This window comes from Haliaeetus albicilla, chromosome 17 (assembly GCF_947461875.1).
Source record: "Haliaeetus albicilla chromosome 17, bHalAlb1.1, whole genome shotgun sequence".
Lineage (NCBI taxonomy): Eukaryota > Metazoa > Chordata > Aves > Accipitriformes > Accipitridae > Haliaeetus > Haliaeetus albicilla.
The window spans coordinates 10,656,140-10,680,740 of NC_091499.1; the positions used below are offsets into that span (position 1 = coordinate 10,656,140).

At 42.7% G+C, this 24,601-nt stretch overlaps 1 protein-coding gene across 1 annotated transcript; it reads right to left on the minus strand.

The window, feature by feature from the left end:
* Positions 1-256: 256 nt before the first annotated feature.
* Positions 257-24,262, minus strand: TBX18 (T-box transcription factor 18). The gene is made up of 8 exons (XM_069804798.1): positions 23,766-24,262; positions 22,710-22,893; positions 21,028-21,129; positions 17,962-18,133; positions 11,334-11,501; positions 10,074-10,138; positions 6,363-6,457; positions 257-3,787 (listed from the first exon to the last, which is right to left on the minus strand). The coding sequence occupies exons 1-8, from the start codon at positions 24,046-24,048 to the stop codon at positions 3,063-3,065; spliced, it is 1,794 nt and encodes a 597-aa protein (XP_069660899.1). The 5' UTR covers positions 24,049-24,262; the 3' UTR covers positions 257-3,062.
* Positions 24,263-24,601: the final 339 nt, after the last annotated feature.

Consider the following 24,601-nt stretch of genomic DNA (forward strand, 5'->3'; position numbering starts at 1 on the left):
TAAAAACCTTACAGCTCTGCTACCAGCCTCTGCATCTCCTTGTACCCAACATCTGTTGTGACCTTTGCATACAAATAACAGAGAGGTTCAACAGCAGATGGATAAACTGAACCATGTAAGAATTGGGGACTAGTTAGATTGTTGCAGCTTGTTGTACTACATCTTTGAATTTCAGAGCTTACCTCAGAGTCACTTCCTTTGGTCTTGCTAAGCTGTAGAGAAAAAAAAAAAGGCCCAAGCCCCTCAATTTTCCAAATGTAGTAAAAAGTGTTTGAATACACACTTTAATATATTTTCTGTGGCATTTTTGTAAAATACAGATATATAATTATAGATATAATGCATATATAACATTTACTATATTGATAAAAAGCTAGTCTTTTCACAATGACACACCAGTAAGTATTTACAATATGATTCAAATTTTAAGGCACACATGTTTCAAACAATATTGTGTGGTTATATGATAAGAATAATTTGAGGAAAAATAAGAGACCAGTTCTAAAAAATTCCCAGACTATAAAGTACATACTCTTGCCAGGAGCACTTCCATGAACATCCATGCACAACCCTTTTTTCTCCCCTTATAGGAACATGCACGATTTAGCTCTTCCACATTTCTACCTAGTCACAGCCCTTAAGATGACATAGATCATTATCCTTTTTCAAGTACAGATTAATTGTACCATTCTTCCCATTTAAAGATTTGTCTAACTGCAACATTTCAAAGTTTTGGCTAGAACAGGTAACTATACACACGTTTCTTGTTAATTTAAACCAACAGAGCTATGACAATTTACATAACTGAAAATTTGCCCATCTTCTACACATCTCAGAACCATTTCACAAATCGTTAGCATGAGGTTTTTGAATAGTGTTTTTAGCACTGCAGGTCTTTGCTAGGAGGTCTGCCTCAAAGGACACTGCAATGCCAAAACTAGCGACAGATCTGAAGTACACGAATGCTCTTTGTTATCCTCATATATGAACACTACCTAGCCATTCATCTGTAATGTACTGTCCACAGTACATCAGATCATCTTCAATGTACTGTCACCCTTTCCTGTGAGGCAGAGAAGTGCTATTATCACATTTTACAGAATAAAAGACATTAGATACAGAGAGGCTGAGTGAATTGCCCAAGGTCACTTGGGAAGTTTGAGACAGCAAAGAAGCAAACCCACATCTCCTCAATTGCATCCTCTTGTCTTTTCAGCTTTGAATGAGAACTTTATATGTGTCTTCTCTAACATAAACAAATATGTAACTAATAGAAATAAAGCCTTCTCCAAGCACAGGCTTAAAGACTGCTGTGGTTTCTCTTCTATTCCCAAATGGTAAGAGGAGATAGCGAGAGGGCTGTTTCTGCATGGATTATCTCCATCCCACCAAAGAAATACTAGCTGCAATGAGTCTTTCTTGAAGTGGGAGTGGTTAAGCCCACTGTTTGCCAGAAGAGACATAGGAACTCCTGAGAAACACGACAATCCACCTTCACCAAAAAAATCTAACAGAGAATAATGTAAAATCTGAAAGGCCTTATTCTCCTTCAACGCTGACCAGGAAAGCATTTTCAACTACACTGCACCCACTTTATAATGCCTTTACATCACCTGCACAGTATAAAGGAGGCTTAGCGTACTGTTGAAGACGACCTGTTCTCTCAAGCATTAAAATCTGTTCCACAACCTCCATGGTTCAGCTCCAACAAGCGGGCAGCTGAGAGGCAGCTTTCGCAGCAGGAGTGATGCACACTGGGGCTGTGCAGGTGCAGATGAAGGCAGATATTTCACCGTGACAAGTCTCTCCCCGTATCCTTGTCACTCTGGAGAAGCCTGGTCAGGAGCACATTGTGATCTGCATTCTTACAAGTGCCATTTAAAACCAGAACTGGGAAGGAAGGGAATGTCTCCAATTCCAGGGTAAAAACTGATTGAGAAACAGAGCAGAAGGGAGGCAGCTACGACAAAGTTCTCCTTCCAGAAACACTTACGGGCAAACTGGGTCATCTGCCTAATTGATACAGGAAATGTATTTATGAAATACTGAGGATGTAGGACTTTTTGCCCTTATTAAAAAAAACCAACCAAACCCAAACCACAACACACACACACAAGTGGGTAAAACCAATAATGGAATTTCTCATTCTGCTTGCTTTTTTTCTAAATCAAACCTGCATTTTCCTTTAAAAAAGTAAAGATACAAAAACAAAGATACATTAGAATATCCTACTGTCCAGTAAATGTCTTAAAGGCAATATTTATGGAGAAAAAAATGCATCAAGTCCTTCCTTTGACAAAAATAAGTACCCTGAAGTTCATTCTGTACCAAGGAATGCCACTGCTTCTGCTGTTCGTTTAAATTACTCCTATGACCACAGTTTGAATATGCATTATTTGTATTCAAATACCTAATCATAAAACTAGACTAATGCTGAAAAAAAAAAAAAAAAATCCTAGTGAGAATGCCGTGCCGTTGATAAGCTAAAAACAGCATATCATGAGAAGGCAAACTAATCTTTCCGTTTACTTTGTAAATAATCCATTAGCTAAACTTCTATTTTAGGCTGGATGCTTGATGCTTAATGCTTAAAAGTCCAAATACCCTTCATATCCCTTATAACAGAGAAGAAACTTGTAAAATGCCTTTGGTGCATCAGCTTATCATTGTATGAATGTTTTAAAGAAACTCGCTAGTACTATAGGAAATGTAAGTGGGCTTGTTTGTGTTGTTTAATACTCCAAGTGTCATTTCATTCTTTAAAGGGGTTAGAACAGAGGAGGGGGAAAGGGGAGGAAGTCTTACTTAATTTGTTGCATATGTCCCAACGTGTTATACAACTAAGTGTATTATACCAGAAAACTAAAGCAGTCTGCGCTGCAGCAAACTGTGTAACTCAAAATAGGAGAATAATCTGGCCACAAACAAGTCAAAAATTCAGTGAAACTTCCTCTCATATTATATATACACACACTTTACAAGCTACATCGAGTGTCCTTTCATATTCCAAAAGAAATACATTGTAGACACCAAACATACTGTACTTTTACTTAAAGGCTTCATCAAACCATATGTGCAGACACTTGAGAAGACGAGAGTGTTAAGCTTCCTAGGGTCCTAGAGTCAAAGAAATTCTGCTGCCCCCCACTGCTAAGTAAGTGCACTCCTTCCACAGGGGGCAACATCTGCCGATCCGTCATGGTTCCACTTGGCGAGGACCCCAAGAAACTTCCTTGGGAAGAAACGATTTTCTCAGGACTGGCAGCCAGTTTAGGGGATGTGGAAAAGTTATATCCATAGAGCGCACAGGGGCTGTGCAGTCTGAACGTGTTGTAGGAGCCTTGGTGGGTTTGATTAGTGGTGAAGGCATTGCTGGATGGGGATGGCATGATGTACTGGAGCTGTGGAGACATCCCTGAAATCTGCATAGATAAGCCAGTCTGCGGGCAGCTGAATGCATCCCCATCGTTGCCACTCATAGACATATTCACAGTTGTGCTACTCGACACACCGACATAGGAGGGAGTCCTCGGGGGTGCAAACGTCTCACTGGTTTGGTTTGTGAGCCTGTTGTAGGTTTCAGCCAAAGAAGTGCTGTATCTGTTCAGGGTCAAGCCTGAGCGGGCACAAGCTGTGTAGTCAGCTGGAGCAAGGCTACAGAGCTGGCTAGTGTTGGGACTGAGGTGGAAGGCTGGAGATGAGCAAGGGGAACCCGGTAAAAGGTGAGGGTGGGTAGATGGCACTCCACTGCCAGATCCCTGGAGTAAAGTAGAGGAACCTGTGTTTCCTGGAAGAGAATATTACAATGTAAGAAGCACATTGGGAAAGGTTCACTTCCTAGGCAACAGATCGAGACCTTCGTCTTTTATAACAACCCTCGAAATGAAACACGACGCAAATTTATTCAAAAAATATTGTACATACGTGTGCAGCGGCTGTGTGGGTGTGTGTGTGTATGGCACATGCATATTTTTAAAGAAACAACCTGACCAAGAAAGAGAACATAAGTTATGCTTTCGCAACCATCACTCAATACTTAGAGCTCCTGCCCAAAATGTTAACTACTCTTTATTTGACACTGGAAGGAAATTGCATGGCAGCTAAGATGTAGCCAAGTGCGTACCACATCACAGGAAGCCTCCTTCAAAATGACAAATTTTGTGTTGTCAATGCTCTTGGTACACCCAAGTGCATTTGAAGCAATCTGTGCCTGACTGTCAGGAATAGGCTCCTTAACTCAAATGATAGAGGCTCCCACAGTTCAACAGGTTCAGGGAAGTTCACAACTTCAGAACAAAATTTCAGAACAAAACTTCAGAAAAAAACCTTCCAACTTCAAACCAAAAAAACTTGAGAAAAAAAAATTCAGAATAACTTCAGGAAAAGCGTAGGCTGACTACTGTGCATGGCTGCTTCATTTCTGGAACAGGTAGGTGGAGGTTTAGGTTTGCAGCAAACTGCAAACTGTTCATTTACTGATATCAGAACTTTTTACATGACAAATACCAGTGCTGAATGCTCCTGAAAATGCACTGCTTGCTACAGGTGAAGCCTTTTCTTAGGACTGAAAGCTTCCCAGCTGCAAGAAACACTTCCTTTTCTTAGAGATTGTATCTCCCTGAAAAATGAACGTAGAAAAACTAATTTGCACCTTTCACCGTCTCCCAGGTGGAAGGCACTTAACAAGGAAGACTCTCCTGTTTGTGAATGCAGCTTGATGCTGCAAAGAGATACACAATGTCAATAAGTTAACAGGTTTTCCTCATAGGTAAGCTAGTAAAAAGAAAAATACATTATTAGTGAACTCTGACTGCTGCTTCTTGCTCTGTTGATAGGACACCACAAGCTCAAAGCACCATGAGACACTGTCACATTCTAGAAAACCTGGTGCAAGGCATACTTATTTTTCTTCAAATCTACGTCAACACCTCCGCTACCTGAAGATGGGCACTTCCAGCATTAATAACCAGGACAAATTTCTAATGGGTTCTTTCAGCAAGTCTCTAAACCACCCTACTGTGCAAGGTATAGACGACTAAAGATTTTGCAAGGATCCCAGTTCCCATCCTCTGAACATCAACAGTAACTTCAACAAGCTCCTTAACCTCAGGCAACAGAAGAAAAGGAAGCAGGCAGCTCATGGCAGCAGTTCCCCTGCTCTCAAACAGTGCTGCTACATACAAACAGGGCAATACAGCTGGTCTGTCTCCTAGATGGATTAACTTCCTAGTGAGGTGCCTTTCAGTCTTACACAGTCTGACAAGGTATTTCACGTCTGATGCTGACTTCACTTTCCAGGCCTTTTTTATGAGGACTGTCCCTCACCCCTATGCCCCACCCAAAACTCTGCCAACCCTCATCCAACATATCTATGACTTGGCACAAAAACTCCTTTTTAATTGCCCACATCAAGCACTGATGCTCAAGATTTCTCAAAGGAGTGGGCTAAGGAGAAATTGACAAAAGTAATTTCTGTGTATTTCTGTATCTTCTGGATTTTTGCTCTGAAGACGCTTAATGACTTTGCAATACATTATCAAGAAAGCAGGTAGGATGTTTGTAAATTTGGTAGCAGGAAATGTGAAGAAGCAGGAGCAGTATGCCTGATTTAGTTGGGAAAAGGGTGAGAGGTTTTCTATATGTATTGGGGTACTCTGGAAATAAAGGAACTCAGAAAAGAGTACAGAGACTCCCCTCTCTGTCCAAACAGGCCATTTAAATATCCCTCTCCCTCACAGCACTACCTGTATGATGGGAAAGCGGAAACCAAGAGGTTATGGACTGGGGAGCAGGAAAAGGCAAAATGGAGAGGAGGTCCATTCTTTCAAGCTCTAGGATGCAGATAAAGTTTGTTGGGACTTTTACTGAACAATTTTTAGGTCTTTAAGAATCAAGAAGGCTTTCCAAGGAAGAAACCCAATTAAGCTTGCTACTATTTATTCATTATTTAAGAGGTCATTTCTTCTCTCATTCCTTTTTTTTTTCTCTTAAACACACAAGTAATTCCTACATTGGAGTTTGGATGTGTACAACGGAAGTCGTCTATAAATGATCTCTACCTTGTGTATCTAACCAGAGCATAATGCCAAAGAATAGGTTATTCCATCCTTAAATAACCAGCATTCTCCTCCACATATGATCTGATTTATCTTTCCAACCTAACATTTTTATTGCCACAGTGCTTAAGTTAGCATTAGTTTTCTAACTTAGAATAACTCTGATGAGAGGTGATGGCCTGCACTGGTGTTGGTTGGTTGCTTTTTCTCTGCAAGTCACACTTACCTAGACTTGCATAAAGCACTATGGGTGAATCTTTATCTTCATGCACTTTTATTTTGAAAGAACACAAAGACGATCGTTACCTTGTTTGGGTATCCCAGGTATATCTTCAAATGTAAGTGTCCTCAGCGAAGGTCTCCAGAAGGCGTAAGACTCTACCAGAGCTTCCAGTCCCATTCTATTTAGAACAAAAACATCATGGTGTCGTGAAAGAAAGCTGTATTTTGTCACATGTCTGTGGATACTTTACCTCAGAAACATATACAAAGTAGTAACATTTCAGGATTCTTTTGAAGTTCATTTTGCTTTTTAGAAAAGAGCCTTACATCCTTATCCATGAGATCACTGTGATCTGCAGCCACTGGGCTGGCAGCACGCAAAGAGTTTCCCAATTCCACGAGTTTGGCTCTCTATTTCAATGGTTTTGGCCTTTTTGGGAGGGTTATTTGATGGGGGAATACTTGGCTAAAATGACGTTAAATGTTTTCCTAGTATAACATTTCCTTAAGAGCAACTGTTCTAACTGCCAGAGGGATGATCTCTTATTTCTGCCTAGAATAAAGGTGATCCACTAATAACTTCCATTAAAACAGGATTCCCAGTCATTACCAATGGAGTTGGAAAATCACACTCACAACATGAGCAAGGCATGGATGTACAGCTCTTTTGCTACTAAAATGTATAAAACAGTTTGTGCTTTGGTTATTATGTGCTGAGAAAAATGCCTTTAGAAACTAAAAATCTTCTGTCATTTTCTTTCAACAGTGTCATGACAAAATAGAAATAACTGGGTAGACAATCACGGCAGACAGTATTCAGCAGAATCTCTATTTCCTGAAGGTAAAGGCTCGTTTGTTTTCTGACATAATTTTAAGAATAATGCACCTCAGAGGTATTATTTTGCTGTTATTTTTGGCTGCTGGGCCCCAAAAGCCTGTTAAGTGTCAGAATCAGGCACACACCAAATACAAGTGGCCTTGCCTTTGAGCAGCGGCACTCTGTAAACTCGAATTATGCAAATAGCCCAATTTGAAGCTACCAACATGTTCTTCTGATATTGCTTCTTCCCCATTGCATTTCCAGCAGGATCACAAATGTATGTCAGGAAACATTTATAAAGTATTTATTAGCTGAACCTGGACTAAAAAGATAGCCTTCATTTTCTGCAGTAATGGTGAATTTTCATTTCTAGTTAAAGTGAAGATAAAAGCCGCCTCCTGGAGGAGTGCAGCCAAGGCGATAATTTATACAAGATGCCTTCGAACAATTTCCACATTTTATCACCACCCTAATTTGCGCTATCAAATGGCTAAGTTTATTTAACAAAACAGTTATGTTTTTCCTGAAGTATTTAAAGGGAGAAATTCTGGTCCTTTCCTGAGTAAAAGTTTTTATAGGGTCAAACTTAAGGCCTAACTGAAGAATGAAACTATTCTCAGCACATAAATTCTGTTGCACTTTGCAAATGCACAGGGAATGCTTTTAAAAGGTGAAGCTACTGATTTCTATAAAATAGCCTGTGGGACTGAACAGGAATGACCTGAAAGGGAATATTTTTAATTAAACAGAATTATTGCATGCAGCAGTGCAGAGTAGAGATAGCTGCAATAATTAAAGCAATATTGAAAAGTTGGATATACAATGGTACCACAGTATATTTTTACACTTTTGTTGCAGACTAAAATGCCTTGCTGATAAATACACCAGCCAGAACAATGAAGATAACAGAAGCTTAACATTTAATTTCAATATTTAGCAACAGAGTAGATTAATAATCAACTGAGTAAACAAGTAATTTAAATAAAAAAAGAAATTTTCCTCAACAATTAAAACCCTGAGCTGCATTCCCAAACACACTTATGCAGTACCACAGAGCCTATCACAGAAGACAGCAACACTGACTTCAGTACACCAATTTGCAATGGACAAGAGTTTGCAGAGTCACTTCTGTAACAAGTGTGTTTGTTACACTAAAAGCATCCAGACCTCACCTAAAGCCAGTTCTGAAACATTTTACAGAGGCTAGCCCTTCCTACAGGACTGGCTTCCTAATCCATTTCCATAAACTGTAACTGTCTTTCAATTAAAATATCCTGCTTTTTTTCTAATGCCCGAACCAAACTTACTCCTAGCAGCCAAACCAAAAAACCTCTCTGGATATCCCTAGTCTTACAACTGGATTTGCACGGTTGCAGATACAGTACTCTTACTGCACCTACATCGTCCTCAGGTAGGGGATGTCCAGGATTGTCCTGTCACGTTAAATCCAGTTCAAAACTGGTGTCTGAACAATTCTTTCCTCCTATTTTCAAGGGCATCTTCTCTTGTTTCATATAACATTATCAAAAAAATTCTAGCTCCACTTAAACTCAGAAATTACAGAGGAGTCAGAGTTTCACACTTCTTAGGAGACTTCTTAGTACTTATTTTATAGCTCTGCAAAAAGCGTGCATAGCAGAGACACTGCCTATGGAGAGCTGTCAAATAAGGCATGTATGGCTACTCTTTTCTTCCCCAAGTACACACAGCATGTTTTGTTTCTTCAGTCACTGCATTTATCTGGAAGTTACTGTTCACTTAATTTGTTTCTTGCTAGAAGACAAAAATCTTAGACAGCAGAAAATGCAGAGTGCAAGCTGAAAAGATACTTACAATGAATTCCTGTAAATCTTTACAACTACCCCACCCCTTCTATAACTGTTCATCTTCTAAAAACTACTCTCATTTGCTGTCCAGTCTCAGCATTTATGTCACTCAGGCGGAAGCACAAAACAGGCTTTAATGCTGTAGCCTCTGCTAAAAGAGAAGCTCAATAAAGCAGCTACCAAAAGATACTCTCTGAGCATTCCTACCAGCACACAGCCTGCTCCCTTCTCTGCAAGGCTAGGTCATAAATATAGCAGCTGTAGACACCAAACGCAATGTGGTCACTGGAACTTATGTATAATATGCACCACAATTAAATGCTGCTTTTTTTAGCTGAAATGGTTTAACATACAATTCATAACAGGCTTAAGTATTTTGCATTAAACAGTCTTTGGATAAAATACGTCATCAGTACTGGCAGCAGGGACTAGACCCAAGTCTCCACTTTGCACTAGTCAGATTCCCCATTGCTATTTTGAAAGATTTGTGGATCAAGAGAGAACAAGCAATTAATCAGTCCAACCTCAACAGAAAAGGTGGAAACCAGGCTCGTTTCAAGGTCATCTATAGCCTAGTGGAAAAGGCACTCACCTAGGAAGTGGATTTAAAACTCCTTAGGCTAAAGAGACACTTGAACACAGGTCTCCCACCTCCTAGGCAAGTGTACTAAAGGTAAGGTTACTGTAAGAGGCAACTTAGTTTCTCCTCCTTTAAGAGAAAACAACGAGCCATTCATGCATACTAAATGCCACTTATGTGCAAGAAAGCCTGGGCTTATAGTTTGACACTGGCATCTGCAATTTGTGTCTCCAGCCAGGAGAAAGAAGAGATTTCAGGAGCAGCTTGAAATCACAGACCTGAGTATGCATTATTTCCATTTGCAGCCTTCGTGGTATGCTGCCGCTTCCACCGAAAGGAAACCCGAGTACATGAGTCAAGCCATGTGCCAACCCATTCTTGACCTAGATAGTTAGAGGAGTAGGAACAGGAGCCCACCACAGAGAACATTACTGGGAAACCTAAGTGCTGCAGCAGGGAGTCTGAGTCCCCAGACTAATTTGTCTGTAAATATAGGTATTCCCCTCTACCAGCCTTCACAAACTGATTCTGTCAGCAGTAACAAGCCCACCTCCTTCCCCAACACCTACCTGTTACGTCCTGAATCTCTAAACCCTTTGGCGAATGGATTCCTATCAATCTTCAGACGAGTTATCTGTGAAGATGATTGAAGAAATTATTACCTGACAATTTGGCTAAGCAACACATCAAATTACTATCCTGACAGAATTAAGCTGACAGTGGAGTAGAAACATCTTCATGTTTGTATGGTTTAAGATGATTGTCCTGAAACACAGCAAAATAAGGGCCAGCCTTCTGATCATTATTTTTGCAAATCCCCAGAGAAGCTAATAGGTATTTAATGCTACCAAATGGCAGGCTGGAATTCTTGAGAAAAATCCTGAGAAAAATTCTGAAGAATGTCATTCTTCACCTAAGAGAGTATACAGCCTAACTGCAATAAAATTTAAATTAAATTTTATTTCTGTATGGGTCAAGAAGGAAATGTGAAAAGAGAGATTATCTCTAGACTATTATCCTCCATAAAAACAACAGCACACACCCCCTAAAATACTTGTAATTTATTTAAATAAATGGGATAGGTATGAAATAATTATATTTCAGTATTTACACGGCCCTCCTGCTGTTCTCTTTGTAAAGATAGCAAGGCATACCTAATTTCCAAAAATATAGCTGCAGTAACTTACGTGGAATTAACAAAATGTCACAACACTAACTATGGTGTCACTATGTATGTTAATACTTAAGCAAGTGGTAATAAGAGCCAAACACTGGAGTCACACAACCTGCAGTTTACTTTTGACTTTGAATCTGTGTGGACCCAGATAAATTGCCGTTAATAATATACGCTGAATGCAGTTAATGAAAACGACTGCAACTTTCTTCAGACCTCAGCTTCTCTGTTAAGGTCCTGGGATTTCTGAAATCACTGGAGTCAGGAACAAAAGTGCTTTAAAAATTCTATCTAGACATGTATCTACAATTAAAGGTACAAAAACACCTTTAAAAATTAGACTATTCTTTGCCTTGTGTTTCAATGCTGTATTTATAATTAAGACAACATTAACTATGCTAATTAGACTGTATGATCACCACAATAAGAACAACTTTTTACATGCGGCATCTAGCCCACATGCCCTGAAGTCTCAGCTATAGCCTCCAGGCGCTGCTGCAATACTACTAGTAAAAGCTACTCATGACACAAAAAGGGTTTAGACAATGCTTTTTAATAAGTGGTATAATAAAAAGTATCCGCTTTTCTCCTATCTCTCATTTCCCTGGTCTACTCTGAAAAGCCCGTAAAGTGCTAAGCAGAAAGCCCAAGTTACCTGTTGATTTTGGTACGCTGTGACAGTAGTGAAAACTGTCTCTGGAAAGGAGAAGGCTTTCACCCCTTCTCCTGAAGGGATAGGCTTGACGGGGGACAGATCATCTCCACAGTCTTTTCGGATGACGTGGACACGAGGCTGATATTTATGCATAGAGTGAAGGATAATCTATGCAGTCATGAAAGGAAAAAGATAACATTTATTAGAAAGGACACCCTGCTGTTTCAGGACTAATAGCTTTTTGGAACAGATTACGGTATGTGTTTACCATGCCACTTACTGGAAATCAAATGTTTTCTTTAACCTCTGAAGGTTCTTATTACAGTAGTCTAATCCCTGTGCATTTATGTTATTGCCAACCCTAAGCATTTAAAAATTACCACTGAGGAGCTCCAAATTCAGAGACTGGCTCAACTGAGACTGACTCAAAGAAAAAAAAAAAAAAGGAGTGAAGTCCTGGTCCCACTGGAATTAGGAAAGTTTTGTCACTTTTTTCTACTGGAGCCTGGATTTGATCTAACAGGATTAAGGGCAGCAGCATTTGCCTTTTGTTTTTGGAACCTTCGGGATATGCTTGGAGCAATTTTTTTTCCTGATATCTCAAAGGCTGGAAACATACCTTGTTTTGAACACAAGCTGAGACTCTCACACTCTGAAGAAGCAGAGACTTAGAGTAAAGTAACACCAAAATCCAAAACTCTAAAGTGTTAATAACCCTAGATTCATAACACAATGAATATCAATACACAAACACCTCTCAGCATACAAAACCTCAATTAAGAATAAATTATAAATGAGAGGTATATGAACTCATGGTGCATAAAATTAAACACAAAAATACCTCTTGCTATTGCTCCCAAATTTTAGAGGAGATTTAAAATACAGAATTTTTCCTCTATTTTACCCCACTTCAGATAACCACTACTAAAATAGAAGATTTCAACAAAAAAATAATTGGAAGCTCAACTATTATTGTTGGAAGGCCTAAGAAATGAGTAACTCAATAAATAAATAGTCCTATGGCTATTGGCCTGTGGAACCACTAATCAACTTTTTAATTTCCTGCTCCTTGAGTAGCCTCAGAATGTGCATGTGCTCAGGCACCCGACAGAGCCCCTATGCCAGACACCGTGGAAGTTCATTCATCCAAATGACATAGAGGACATTACATTCATTTGGATCAACTAGAGTTTGGCTAGTTTAATACACTTGGTCCTGGCCAGATGACATGACCCCGTTTTGGATAAGCCAAGTTAGTGGATAATCAGGGAGTTTATTAGGCTGTAAGTAAGGTTTTGACAATGACATCACAGGCTCCAATTAATTTGCTCAGGGAGTGCCCTATGGATGCTCTCATACGAAGCCTTTTCCCAGTTTCTGAAATCTTGCTCAGAGCAAGATTTTTATCATGCAAATGTGTATTCTCTTTCACAACACTCCTTTCAGTTCTCTGCTGGCAAAGATCTAAAAAATGAAAATGTAGAGAGGACAGCACAATCCCGACCCTATTTTCTTGTGAACAGCCAGCGATGCCAGGGGAGGTACTGGTGCAACAGAAAAAAATGATCAAGAAAAGCTCCGTTCCACTGTTCAAAGCTATTCTGTGCCTTGCCATTTGCCTGGGTGCCACGGAGCATGCCACATTCTGCTCCCACCCCAATTATTTCACCCCATCAGCTCTGCGGTGCAAACTACCGCTTGCCTACACGGCAGACTTGACTGTACGCAATGATAACCTAGGCAGCTACAAATAGTTCTGCTCATGTATCAGAACAAGTGAAGTCACAGGAGCATGGAGATGAACACCTCCCACTCCTTATCTGGGTGGCTGTTACAGCTAAACTGATCCTTGTCGGCTCTTAAGAGCAACCTGGTTTGGCTCTGTGCTATACTGAAATTTCCTGTGCTGACACACTGTTAGACGATTAGCGAATCCATAGCAAGAATTTTTTTTTTCTGCATTTTGTACCGTGCCTTGTACAATGGGATCTTTGTTAATGATCAGGACTCTGAATTCTAAAAAATAATACATAACTGCAGAGCCCTGGTGAATTAAAGAGCAACACTATGAAGATAGGACATAAAAGGAGAGGGAGATGTAACACCCACTCCAAAAACCGTATAGCTCTATTAATCTAAGCATCACCTAAAGCTACTGTGAAGAGAAAGCTAAGCGCTTGCACCTTTAACAGCACAAACGGGATCTAACAGTTTACCTGCAGAGGCAGCAACTTTCCCTTCATACCCTTCAAAGCCAACAGTAAAAAACCCCAACCCGAAGAAGTCCCACCAAATGCCAAACACCAACTGGCATAACTTTCAACTCACAACTGAAGAGCCTGCCTCTCTCTATAAATCCCTAAAAGGGCAAGACGAAAACACTTCGGGGGGGGAATAAACCTCTCCCACCAAAGGTAAAATTACACTTTGACCACAGCAGCTGTCAAGACATCGTTATCAGACGGAAGGTGCCGCAGCAGGGAGCCCACAGGTAAGCAGCAGGGCAAGGCAACAGCCTGGCAGAGCAAAGGTGGCCAATGCACCTGCAGATACACAAAGCTGGGATTCCCTTCGCAATACGGCTTTTGAGAGATGTTGCCATGATGAGGCCTCAGAGCTGACCACAAGCTCAGGCACCACCATGGCACAACCATCACAGCCAGAATAAGCGAGGGCCCGATACTCTTTTGCAGGGGAGATGCCAATCCTCCGGCAGCTCGGCGGTGCACAGACTACACAGCCACCTCCCCACCACTGGCACGGTCCTTACCTTGCCACTGTTTTTTGCCAAAAAACCTCCTTTATCCTCCCTGCAAAGCCCACGCATTCAGGCTTTCTGCAGTCAGGGAAGTGTGTGGGACTGAGGACCATGCCTCTTCACAAAGACAAAAATTGCAAGTGCAAATGCTGATGTTTCCCAGCTTTTCATTGTGACAAGAACATATAACTACCCATTGACTGTAAGCAGAGCTAGCTACTTGGAGCCAAGTCTGGGCAGAGTAACAGTCTGCCTCTGCTTTCAGCCTCACCCCACTTTCAAATGGGGAAAAAAAAAAAGAACCAACCACCAAGGAACAATTAACACGCTAACAGCCCCATTTTCACTAAAAGTTAAAAGATGTTGCTCTGCATCAAAAAATACTCAGTTGAAAAGCATGGAAAATGGCATCAAAAATATTGACTTTTCCCCTCTACTGAAATTCAGATTAAAAACTGCATCAAAATAGAAAAATCAGCCAGCTCTAACCAGCCAGAGGGAGAGACTGCGTTTACAATGCAGCACTTACTCCACAGATGAGAGATGGATTAGAGGCATTAACAAAGAGTGCCCAGACCACGCACTTCTCAGTGTCAACTGCAAAATGCAGGTTTACTTTTCCTTACCATCACAACTCAGAAAGACACAAATGCCACAGTATGTGTCTTAATGACGCCATCGGGCCTTAATGCCTCTATAAGCACACAATCTTTCCGAAGTACGGAATTCACGCTGGGACTCCCTTCTGAGATCAAAAACACACAAGGAAAACATATCCTTACAAATTTTGCTTGATCTCCTCAGCCTGCAAGTGGAACCCATGTATCAGAGAGTGTCCTACGTGCAAATGTACTTCAAAATCTCTTCACAGAACAGCGCTATAAAGTTACGTCATCACAAACTCCCACTCAAAATACTGATGAAAATAGCAGCAGGCAGCAAGAAGCCCGGAAAGCGTTCGAGCAGCGAAGCAAGTTTTCTTAGAGGTGGCTGATCTCCTTTCACAAGAAGCTAATCCCAGGCCAACGCGATGCAAGGGGAGCTGGCTGCCGCGAACTACTACCACAATATAAATACTGCACAGGAATACGACCTTAGCATCTGTTTGCAAATACTGTTCCCACTCCCATGGACGTGGGTCACTTCTCTCACTGATTCTGAGAATTAATACTCTGGAATAGGTAAAGGGCTCTGGGTTGATCTCATGTGAGCTCCCTACCTGCACACCTGCAAGATCAAAACCGAGCCCTGGGATTTTAACAGAAAAACTCTGCAAAAGCTTGCGCCTCTGAGGAGCACAGGAAGAAAAAAGGAACAATTTTGAGAAGAATTAAAGCCCCAGAACCAGTCAGCACGGAAAGCACGCCCAAAGAACAACAGCTAAAGCCCGACACTGCTTGAACTACCGGAGAAGCGATGGCAGAGTGTGGAGATCCCACCAAAGTTTCTCTGAGCCATTCTGCCCAAGAAGGAGGGGAAAAAACCTCTAACCTTCTAATCATCTAAAATATACTCCATCTCCCATACAGCAGTGGGAGAGTCAGAACACTTGATGTAAAAACAAGTATTCGAGGGACAGTACAGCCTTGACCCCTAGCTCTTGCAATTCCCCGTCCCTCCCCTGGTACCCTCTTGAGAAAAATGGTTCCTTCCTGCTTATGAGAAACAATTGGTTTTTATATTCATCACAAAATATGATTATTCGTTTTCCATTATTGCTGGAGGCATTCAGAGGCTACATAGCTTTTTCAATACAGCATTCCACACTACCATAGCTTTAAAAGAAAAAATGTACCCATTGGAAGAGACACTTTTCTGCTTTCTGCTTTTGCCTTTTCTGGTAATTATGAATGACATGTTTGCAATTTCCCAGATTTGAGAAATACGAAATTATTTTACAGTCATCCTTCTTTTGTCCTTTTATTTTAATGCTAAAATTTCCATTTTGGGGAGGAGGGGTGCTGCCATAGCTCTGAATCAGTTCAATGTGTCTCAAATCACTGTACTAGGGCTTTGCTTCACTAGTTTCCAAATCGAAACACTTAACTAAAGACCAGAAAATTTATACCCCCCCACATTATGAATAATGGCGTGCTGTGTACATTACACAGGTTTCAGTTCAGAATAAAAACAAAGCTAAGATCTGGGATGGAAAAATACGGCAATACAATTCTCTACATAGCTGAGATTTTATCACAGGGCAGTTTGCGACTGCAAGTGCAGGGGTGGACTAAAGTACCCACGTATCACCCCTCTGAAATGAGTGAGTACAAAATCCAGCTGGCCTGCTCTCCGTTGGAAAAGCGACATTTTACCCATTCGTATCCACTTCACTTTTTAAAGCCCTTACGATAGACTCAGGACTCAGAGGAAGCAACTCCCCCATCCAAGAAGAGTCACAAATACACGAAGGCTGGGGAAATGAAGGGAACTACGTGGGCTAACCTTAACTCAAGTGGACACTGCCAAATGAGACCCCGTAACTGTAGTTCTGGAAAGGAGCAATAGAAAACGTCTTTCTTAGGAGCCTAAAGAAAAGTCCCGCTAACGTAAGAGACGTGAATACCCCCACGTTCTTTTTAAGGCAGAATGCAATAAAATTATGAACAGTATTATAGGAAAGGGAGGCTTTTTATCCTTGTTACCACATTTGCTAGCTCAGTCCAGCCAGTTTTCTGTATTCCTGCCTCTGTAACATAGAAGTTGTAGCTCCTGCACAATTTGACCGGCGTCTCACATTAATCCTCTTTGCAAACACAAACGGGAAAAAAATCTTGTACTTAAACTTGGACTGTGTGTTGATAAAATACCTGGCTTAATGTCACAGTGTTACAACTATCCTGGAAGATACATGTAGTATCTTTGTACTCTGTGCCAGGTACATTTTCTTTCACTCCCTTCCATGAAGCAGAAAGTATCCTGGTGAATAAATCGGGCTACGCTAAGGACAATGGAATCCACATCCTGTCTCAGAACTAGCCTCCAACATCTTAAAACTCTACCACTTGGAACTCGATGATCCTTCTGAAAGGAAGCCAACATTTGCCATTTAGTTATGGGATTTTGCAAAATTAAAGACTTCACCCTGACTAAAAACAATTCTCATTTTTTAATTATTTCCTAAGGTGTCAAGTAAAACTATTTTAGGGATTGCTGGAAAGATACTGGCTTACATCTGTCATGTTTCAACAGTTTTGAAGAGAAAAGGAAATATTAACATAACACATTTTGTCACATTAGATAATGTCATAACTAAACAATTTAGAACTTGCAAACAGAACACTCATACTGCATACGTCTTCGCCAGTTTTTTCAGAAGTAATGAGCCTCAGCTGTGAAAGGGTCTTGCTTCATAAGGTATGTAATAAATCATTATCGGAGCAAACCCAGCTCCCATGTTGTTCGTTTTTGACTGCAATTATTAACACCTCATGGGATTTCACACAAATGTTTAGGTTAAGAAAATAGTTAAGTGTATTTTTATTCACATGAAGTTATTACACACTATTAATGTTTCTTCTAGCCACTTGTGAATTTAAGCGTCCTTTTTGATCATAGCAGAAGTTGCAAGTAACACACTCGGTGGGAAAACATGAGAGCAATTCTGCCCCTTCGTATTAGGCAATTTAGCCTTGTAAAGTCTTATTTTGCAGAAGGAGTTCTGGTTTTGAGGGGGGAGTAAAACAGCAGGCTCTAATAAGCAGTTAATTATCGGAGCAGAAAGTAAGCAGATTTTAGATCTGGACGGTAAAGATCCAAAACAGCTTTGAAAAGTCAAGCCTATTTCTGGCACCCCGAAGCTGAACGTCAGAGTCTTCCAGGGCTGAGCAATGTGCCTACATATAATACTGCAGAAGACCAAGTACTCACATGCCCTTGATCGTCCAGCTCGTTATTGGTAAGCTTCAGTTTGTCGAAGCTGATCACTTGTCTCATCCACGTCTCCCCGGAGGCGGGTGAATCAGGGTGAATATAAACACGAGGCGGTACCGGGGAGTCAGCATTACCAGCCACCATCCACTTGGAGCTATGATAAACATACCTATAAAAAGAAAACAAATACCTATAACCGCAAAACCCCAAATAATTTATCAGACCCATTCAGTATTAACAAATTAGGGCCCATTACATACAGCAAGTACCCATCAACTAACAAAATGCAAAAAGACAATAAATAAAAGTAATTTTTTTAGTTTCAAAACGTGGTTCTGGTATCTGCAACAGCAAGGTTAGAAACAACACTCTGATCTGACCTTAGTCTTCTTAAAATCAGTAACAGCCTTAACACTAGGCTCCTCACTGAGCTTTAAGATGGTGCCAGTTCATTGATTGCTATGGCTCTGCTCTGAATAGGCATCAGCAAATAGCGAAGAATCTAGTCCTTCATTTATCAAATTGAGTAGTAATTCCGTATTTGGAAGATTTAACATGATGAGTCTAATGTAAGAGTCTATAAATAAAGCTATTGAAGGGAAAGAACATTATGATTGGGAAAAATAAAGAAACCTTGTCAAACTATGCTCTTGCTATTTCTGCAAGACCGTATTAATTTTCTTGAAGAGTATTGCAGAAAGGCTTAAAAATGAAAAAACACAGCCCATATTTCAATTGATAGGCCGATGCTGACAAAGTCATTTTCTAATAAAAATAGTGCCTGCTTTGGTAGAAAACTTATTTTGAAGGCAGACACTTCACAGGGCAATTTAAAAAGCACTGATTAAAAACTTCAAGGTTTTTTTTTCAAGTATAGTAAAATTCCAGTAATTCAGCTGTATTTTTTAATAAAAACAAGAAAGACTTTATCAAATAATTTGTTTGTACAATTCAGTTCCTTATTAGAAAAAGACAAACAACTTAATTGGAAATGGAAACAAAATGATCCAATACGTGCATTGCTCCGTACAATTCCTATCAAGGTCTAAAACTAAGATCTAGAATGGTGGTGAAATTCTCTCCTGGAGAGAAATTCTCAACCCCAGATCACACAATCAACTGTTTATAACATTCTTCATTTATTTGATATTTGTTGGTTTGTACTAAATACATGCTTTCCCTACAAAAGTAAATAAAGTCATAAATACACATAAAATACTTTGAGCAACAGCTTCAGCTTCCAAGTATTTACAACAAGGTCCAATTTTGCTAGAAATCTAGACCTAGCTGTAATTTTCTTCATTTCCATTTAATTTTGCTCTCTGCTATGACAGCTAAAGACTAGGCTCCCTATGTGACTGCTGTTGTGTCTTTCATATCTAAACATCTGCATGACAGTTTGTACACGAACAGCCAAAGTTAAAATAACAGTCAGCAATTAAAAAAAAAAAACATAGGCTGCACAGCAAAGAATGAAAAGTGGAATCAAGTAAAACATGGGAAACATTAATATTTAGTGGGAAGGTTAAAGGCGTGGTACTAGTACATGATTACAGAAATTTAACTAAGAAAATGCTGCCCTTCATACAACTTTTGTTCAGTTACTTCAGTTATCTGGGTACCACGTATCACACTAGGCAGACAATGCAGCTTATTACAACTGTATTTTTTTTAAATGAAATGAGGGTTAAACAACTCATATTCCATGTAACTCTTTTTAATTTTAAATATTAACATTTTTATTCCATTTGGAATAATTACCTCCCTTTTTCTATGAATTAAGGAATTGCTCAGACCTTCTAGGAATGATATGCTTAGATTGCTAAGTAAATGCACACGTGCAACACAAAGCAAGAAAAGGGCTTTCATTTGAGCTGCACTGCCCTGGTCCAAAGAAAGAAACACTTTTTTCCAGTATGGTACAGTCAGAAAAGCCTCCCCTAACTGTATGTACTGGACTTCCTCAGCACTGGTATCTGCACCTTGCTGAAAAACACAAAATCTAAATGGTCCTAAGAAATGTCTTCTACACCACAGGAGAAAAGGACTAAGGACATGCAAAAAAACATAGGGCAGTGTTTGCTTAGGAAACAAGGCAGCATTCCTGCAGAACCAAGCTTTTAGTCTTAGTCTGAAATATTCCTAGTTCTACAATTAAATCTGCAGCGGTCTTCCCTACATTATGCTAAGTATAGGGTTGAAACAATCAAACCAGCAATTGGTAAGGACCTGATCCTGCCTCCCCTGAACTACTTGGCCAGGCCCCTCCTGGCTACTATGGAGCACAAGCTCGCATCTGTAAAGCAAGACCTACAAAACATCTACAATTCACAATAATAACTGCTGTGGGCCCAATCCTGCAAACATTTCTACAGGACCAGTGGTTTCAGCAGAGTCCAACTAGCTGCCTCGAAACATGACTGCCCTCGAAACAGTGAGAGTTTTAGCACTTAATTCCTACTCTCAAATGTTCGAAGAACAACTACTTTTGTTCCTCACGTTATTCCTCAGACAATAATGCCATTAATTCTTTAAAAAACCGTAATTAGAAACATTATCCTTTGTGAATCTAAGCAGCCAAGTATCTGAATGATAAACAGCTTTTAAGTTAAATTATATAATCAATTTGAAGCATGACCAAGAAAGCTTATACACCATTAAAACAGACGTCAATACTATTAATGTTATTAATGTTAATGCCATTTAGCGCTAGAAAAATGTGCATTTTCATATGTATTTGTTAATAGGAGATGATTCCCACTGACCTGATGAGGAATAAAACATGATAACACTTCCTGACCGCACTAGAACTGCACTCTCTGAAAGCCAAAACCTGAACATACACAACGTAAGGCAGACGTATAAAGAGCTTCAACAGCAGTTTTAGTTGTTTTTGCATACTTGGCACAATTTTTTTTTTTTAAATGCATGGGGATGAAAATAGGAATCTGAGGGAGAGTTAAACACGACCTTCTGCTAATTTATATAGTGTTAATGTTTTCTTCCAATAGCCAAGCTCCCTATGGCTTGCATCGTATGTTTTTTGCCTTAAAGTCACCATACCTGTATCTTTTGTTATCCACTGGCACAATATCCATAGCAATATAATACTGCTGATGTGGGTCTAAACCTGAGATCTTCACTCTCATTGCGGGAAACATCCGCCTGAACATGGAAAGAGAGAGGTCATGTTTAATATGAAACAGACTCCAGAACGGTTGTTTAGGAAAAGTAACGGGTTCGTGGGATTTTTCTCGTTCTTCCTTTTAGCCTACAGAGTCCTTTTGGACGATTATAGTTACATAGCCATGAAATGGCCCATTCGATATGTCAAAACAGATTTCTAAAGTGCATTTACTCGAACAATGCTTCGTATGTTTTGGGATACGCTTTGGGAGTACAGCTATTACCACATCATTTCAACTTTATTGTTAGACAGTAAATCATTTGGTTTTGAGACTTTACTTCAGCAGTATGCGCATTTAAAGCCCGTTTGAGATATTAGCTAGAAATCTATTTCTGGAGGTGCGCAAACACCACCTCCACACAGGCAGAGCAATACTTACAGAAATGCAAAATGCCACTGAAGTTTCAACTGACAGCAGCTAAACGGTGTATCAGTTCTGTAGCAGCAAATTCGAAAGCTAAATCCACGGTGATACAATTATAACACCGCAAGGATGCAGTTATAAAAGCCAACGTGCCATGCTGTAACCCAACAATATGGTCTTTATTGAGACGGGACTTCCTGTCTGCAACTTACTAAAGGTGAAGTGCAAGAGCTACTCCGTCTTTGAAAGGTATAGTAAAACTTCTTTATTGAAAGCAGAAACGAATCTACGAGGCAATTTCTCAAAAAAAAAAAAGCCACTCAAAAAAACTCCCAACAAAAACCAAAAGTTCACGACTTGGATCCTTGCGTGGAGAAAACGGGGTAATTAACCGACGCAGCGGTTTTAACATAAAAATGCATTCTTAGCTCACGTTTGGCATGCCTTTCATCAAGAAAGTTCATTCTTGAAGCCAAAAAAAAAACCAACAAAGAAATGTCCTAGTGACGAGCTGGCTGCAAGCTAATGAAAGGTACTTTTCTGCATTTTATAAACCTGAAAGCCATTCCAGTTTATTCAGCGTTTGCTGCTGTTCTTAAAAAAATATATACATATATACACATATAAAAAAATCAATTAAAAGTCGTTACTGGAAAGAAAAATCCTATCTCCGTTATTTCTGAATAAGCAGGAGGGTAAACCTGACTGTGGTTAACTAGTTTTCGCTGTTATTTCAGTGCACCTGTAAGATAAAACAGAAATTCCCCAACTGGACTCTCTCAAGACAAATGTTGCTTTGTGCTGTTTAAGACTGCGTTTCAATCATTAGTAAAGCCTCTCTGAAAACATAGAAGGTAGCATATGGGTTCAATAAAATATGTTTTTGTAATTTCTAATAAGTTCAGATACTTTTATACTACCCAGGTTTTCACCACGTGTCTCCACTGGAAAGGGGGAAAAAGTCTCCCCTCGCTCAGAAGGACCCACGGTGCTCCCAGACCTCGCCCTCACGAGCAGGAAGCCCCAAACGCCACATCCTCCCGCGCCCACTTAAAACGATCGCCATCTACCTGCCTCGTAAATTTGGGGGTGTGGGGTGTGGGGTGTGGGGTGTCCCCCCGTGTTTTGCCCTCCGTCCTGTGCCCGCCTGGCCCCGGGAGAGCCCGGGCGGCGGCCCCGCGGGGTTCCCGTTACCTTCCCGCCTTGGTGATGATCATCTCGGTGCCGATCTCGTGGAAGCGCTTCCAGAGCTCGGCGCCCTGCAGGTCCACCCGCGGCGCCTGCGGCGTGGGCGGCGGCGAACCGGGCCTCGAACCCCTGGGGGAGCCGCCGGGGGAGGCGGCCGGGGAGGCCGCCGGGAAGCCCTCCTCGCAGCCGCCTGCGGAGAGAGCGGAGGAAGCGAGAGGGGCCGGGGGGAGGGGGGAAGAGATCGCGGACCCCCCGACCGGGGCGGGGAGCGAACGCGGGGACGACTCCCCCAGCCCGGCGGGGGTGACGGGCAGCGCCGGGCCCGGGCCTGGGCCGCGGCCTTGCGCGCCGGGACGGGGGTGTGCGTGTGAGGGGGGGGCGACCCGAGTGCCGGGCGGCCGCGCCAGGACGTGAGGGGGCGCGCGGGGAGGGCGCGGTGAGAGGGGGTCCCGGCCGCCCCCAGCGCCGGGCCGGGCCGGGCCGGGCCGGGCCGAAGCGGGCGGCAGCGGGTCCGTGATGCGAGGGCGGCGGCGCGTTTCGTTTGGGCGCGTTTCGCGTGAGCGCCGCCGGCCGCGGCCTGCTGCCCCCGCCGCGTGAAAACGCACCCGCGTCCGCCCACGGTGGCAGACACGCACGTGCGGGTGCGTGCCGAAGAGATATACCGAGATAGATATATATATATATATATATACACACACACACACACACACCCCGCATGGTCGCCCATGCACTCCCAGCAGTACGCGTACGTGCTGTAGGAGCGCTTTTTCCCCCTCCTCGCAAACAAACCCCCCGCTCTTGCTCCGACCACCCCACCCGCGGCCGGCCGGGGCGCCGGGCAGCCCCGCGGGTTTTAAGCGGCAGCGCCGGCCGGCCGGGACGGGACGGGACGTGGATGCGCATGCAGCGTGGAAAAGCAGAAGGGATAACGGGGAAACGGGGCTACGGCTGGGGAAAGGGGGGGGCAGCCGGAGCCCGGCCGCGGGAGCGGGCCGCCCGCCCGGCAGTCCCGGCGAGAGGCGGGGGCGGGCGGGCGGCGGCAGGTCGCGGGGCGGCACTCACCGGCGGGGGCGCGGGCGGCGCAGCCCAGCTCCATGTCGCCGCAGGTCCTGCCGGTGGTGGCGGTGGCGGTGGTGGCGGGGGAGCTCTTGCCGCAGCAGCCGCTGCCCCCTTCGTCCTCCGCCGCCTCGTCCTCGCCGCCCAGCTTCCGCCGCTTGGGCTGCCGCGGCGGCGGCGGCTGCTGCTGCTGCTGCTGCTTCTCGGCCCCGATGAGCGCCTCCACGGAGAAGGCGTGAGCCTTCAGGCTCATGGTGGTGCCGGGCGAGGACCGCCGCTTGTCGGCCATGCCCGCCCCCCCCCCCCCCTACAGCCCGCGCATCCAGGCGCGCCGCGGCCGCCGGCACCGGCACCGGCACCCGCGCCCGGCCCGCCGCGCCGGCCGCCCTCCCGTCCTCCCGACCGCGCAGGCAAGGGGCCGGGGCTTTTCCTCGCCTTTCTTTTTAAATCCGAGTTATCAGCCAAGTTTTTTTTTTTTGGGGGGGGGGGGTTGTTTGGGGTTTTTTTTAAGAGAAAAAAAAAATCTATTCCTTTCTGCAGATGCGCTCCTTCTCTCCCCCTCCTCCTCCTCCTCCTCCTCCTCCTCCACGTTCTGCCCCGTCTGATGGGCCAGGCAGGACTGACATGGGTAACAAACGCTCTGCGGACACAAATTAGGGCTTGTAATTGAAATTTGTTGCCTTGATCTGTCAGCACTTCCAGGCAGGAGACCGGTGGGAAGAACTCGCTCATTAGTGTCACTGCGGCGGCCGGGGCAGGGCGGAGCCGCGGGGCGGGGGCTGCCACGGCTCGGCCGCCCGCAGCCCAATCAGCACCGCCCCGGCCCCGGCCCCGGCCCGCCG

What these genes read in the sequence shown, in the direction of transcription:
- TBX18 (XM_069804798.1), bottom strand. Translation starts at nt 24,048, where the DNA reads ATGGCCGACAAGCGGCGGTCCTCGCCCGGCACCACCATGAGCCTGAAG. An exon ending in CGCCGCCCGCGCCCCCGCCG is followed by an intron (nt 22,894 to 23,765) that starts GTGAGTGCCGCC and finishes CTCTCTCCGCAG; the next exon opens with GCGGCTGCGAGGAGGGCTTC. An exon ending in GTGGATAACAAAAGATACAG is followed by an intron (nt 18,134 to 21,027) that starts GTATGGTGACTT and finishes TTCTTTTTATAG; the next exon opens with GTATGTTTATCATAGCTCCA.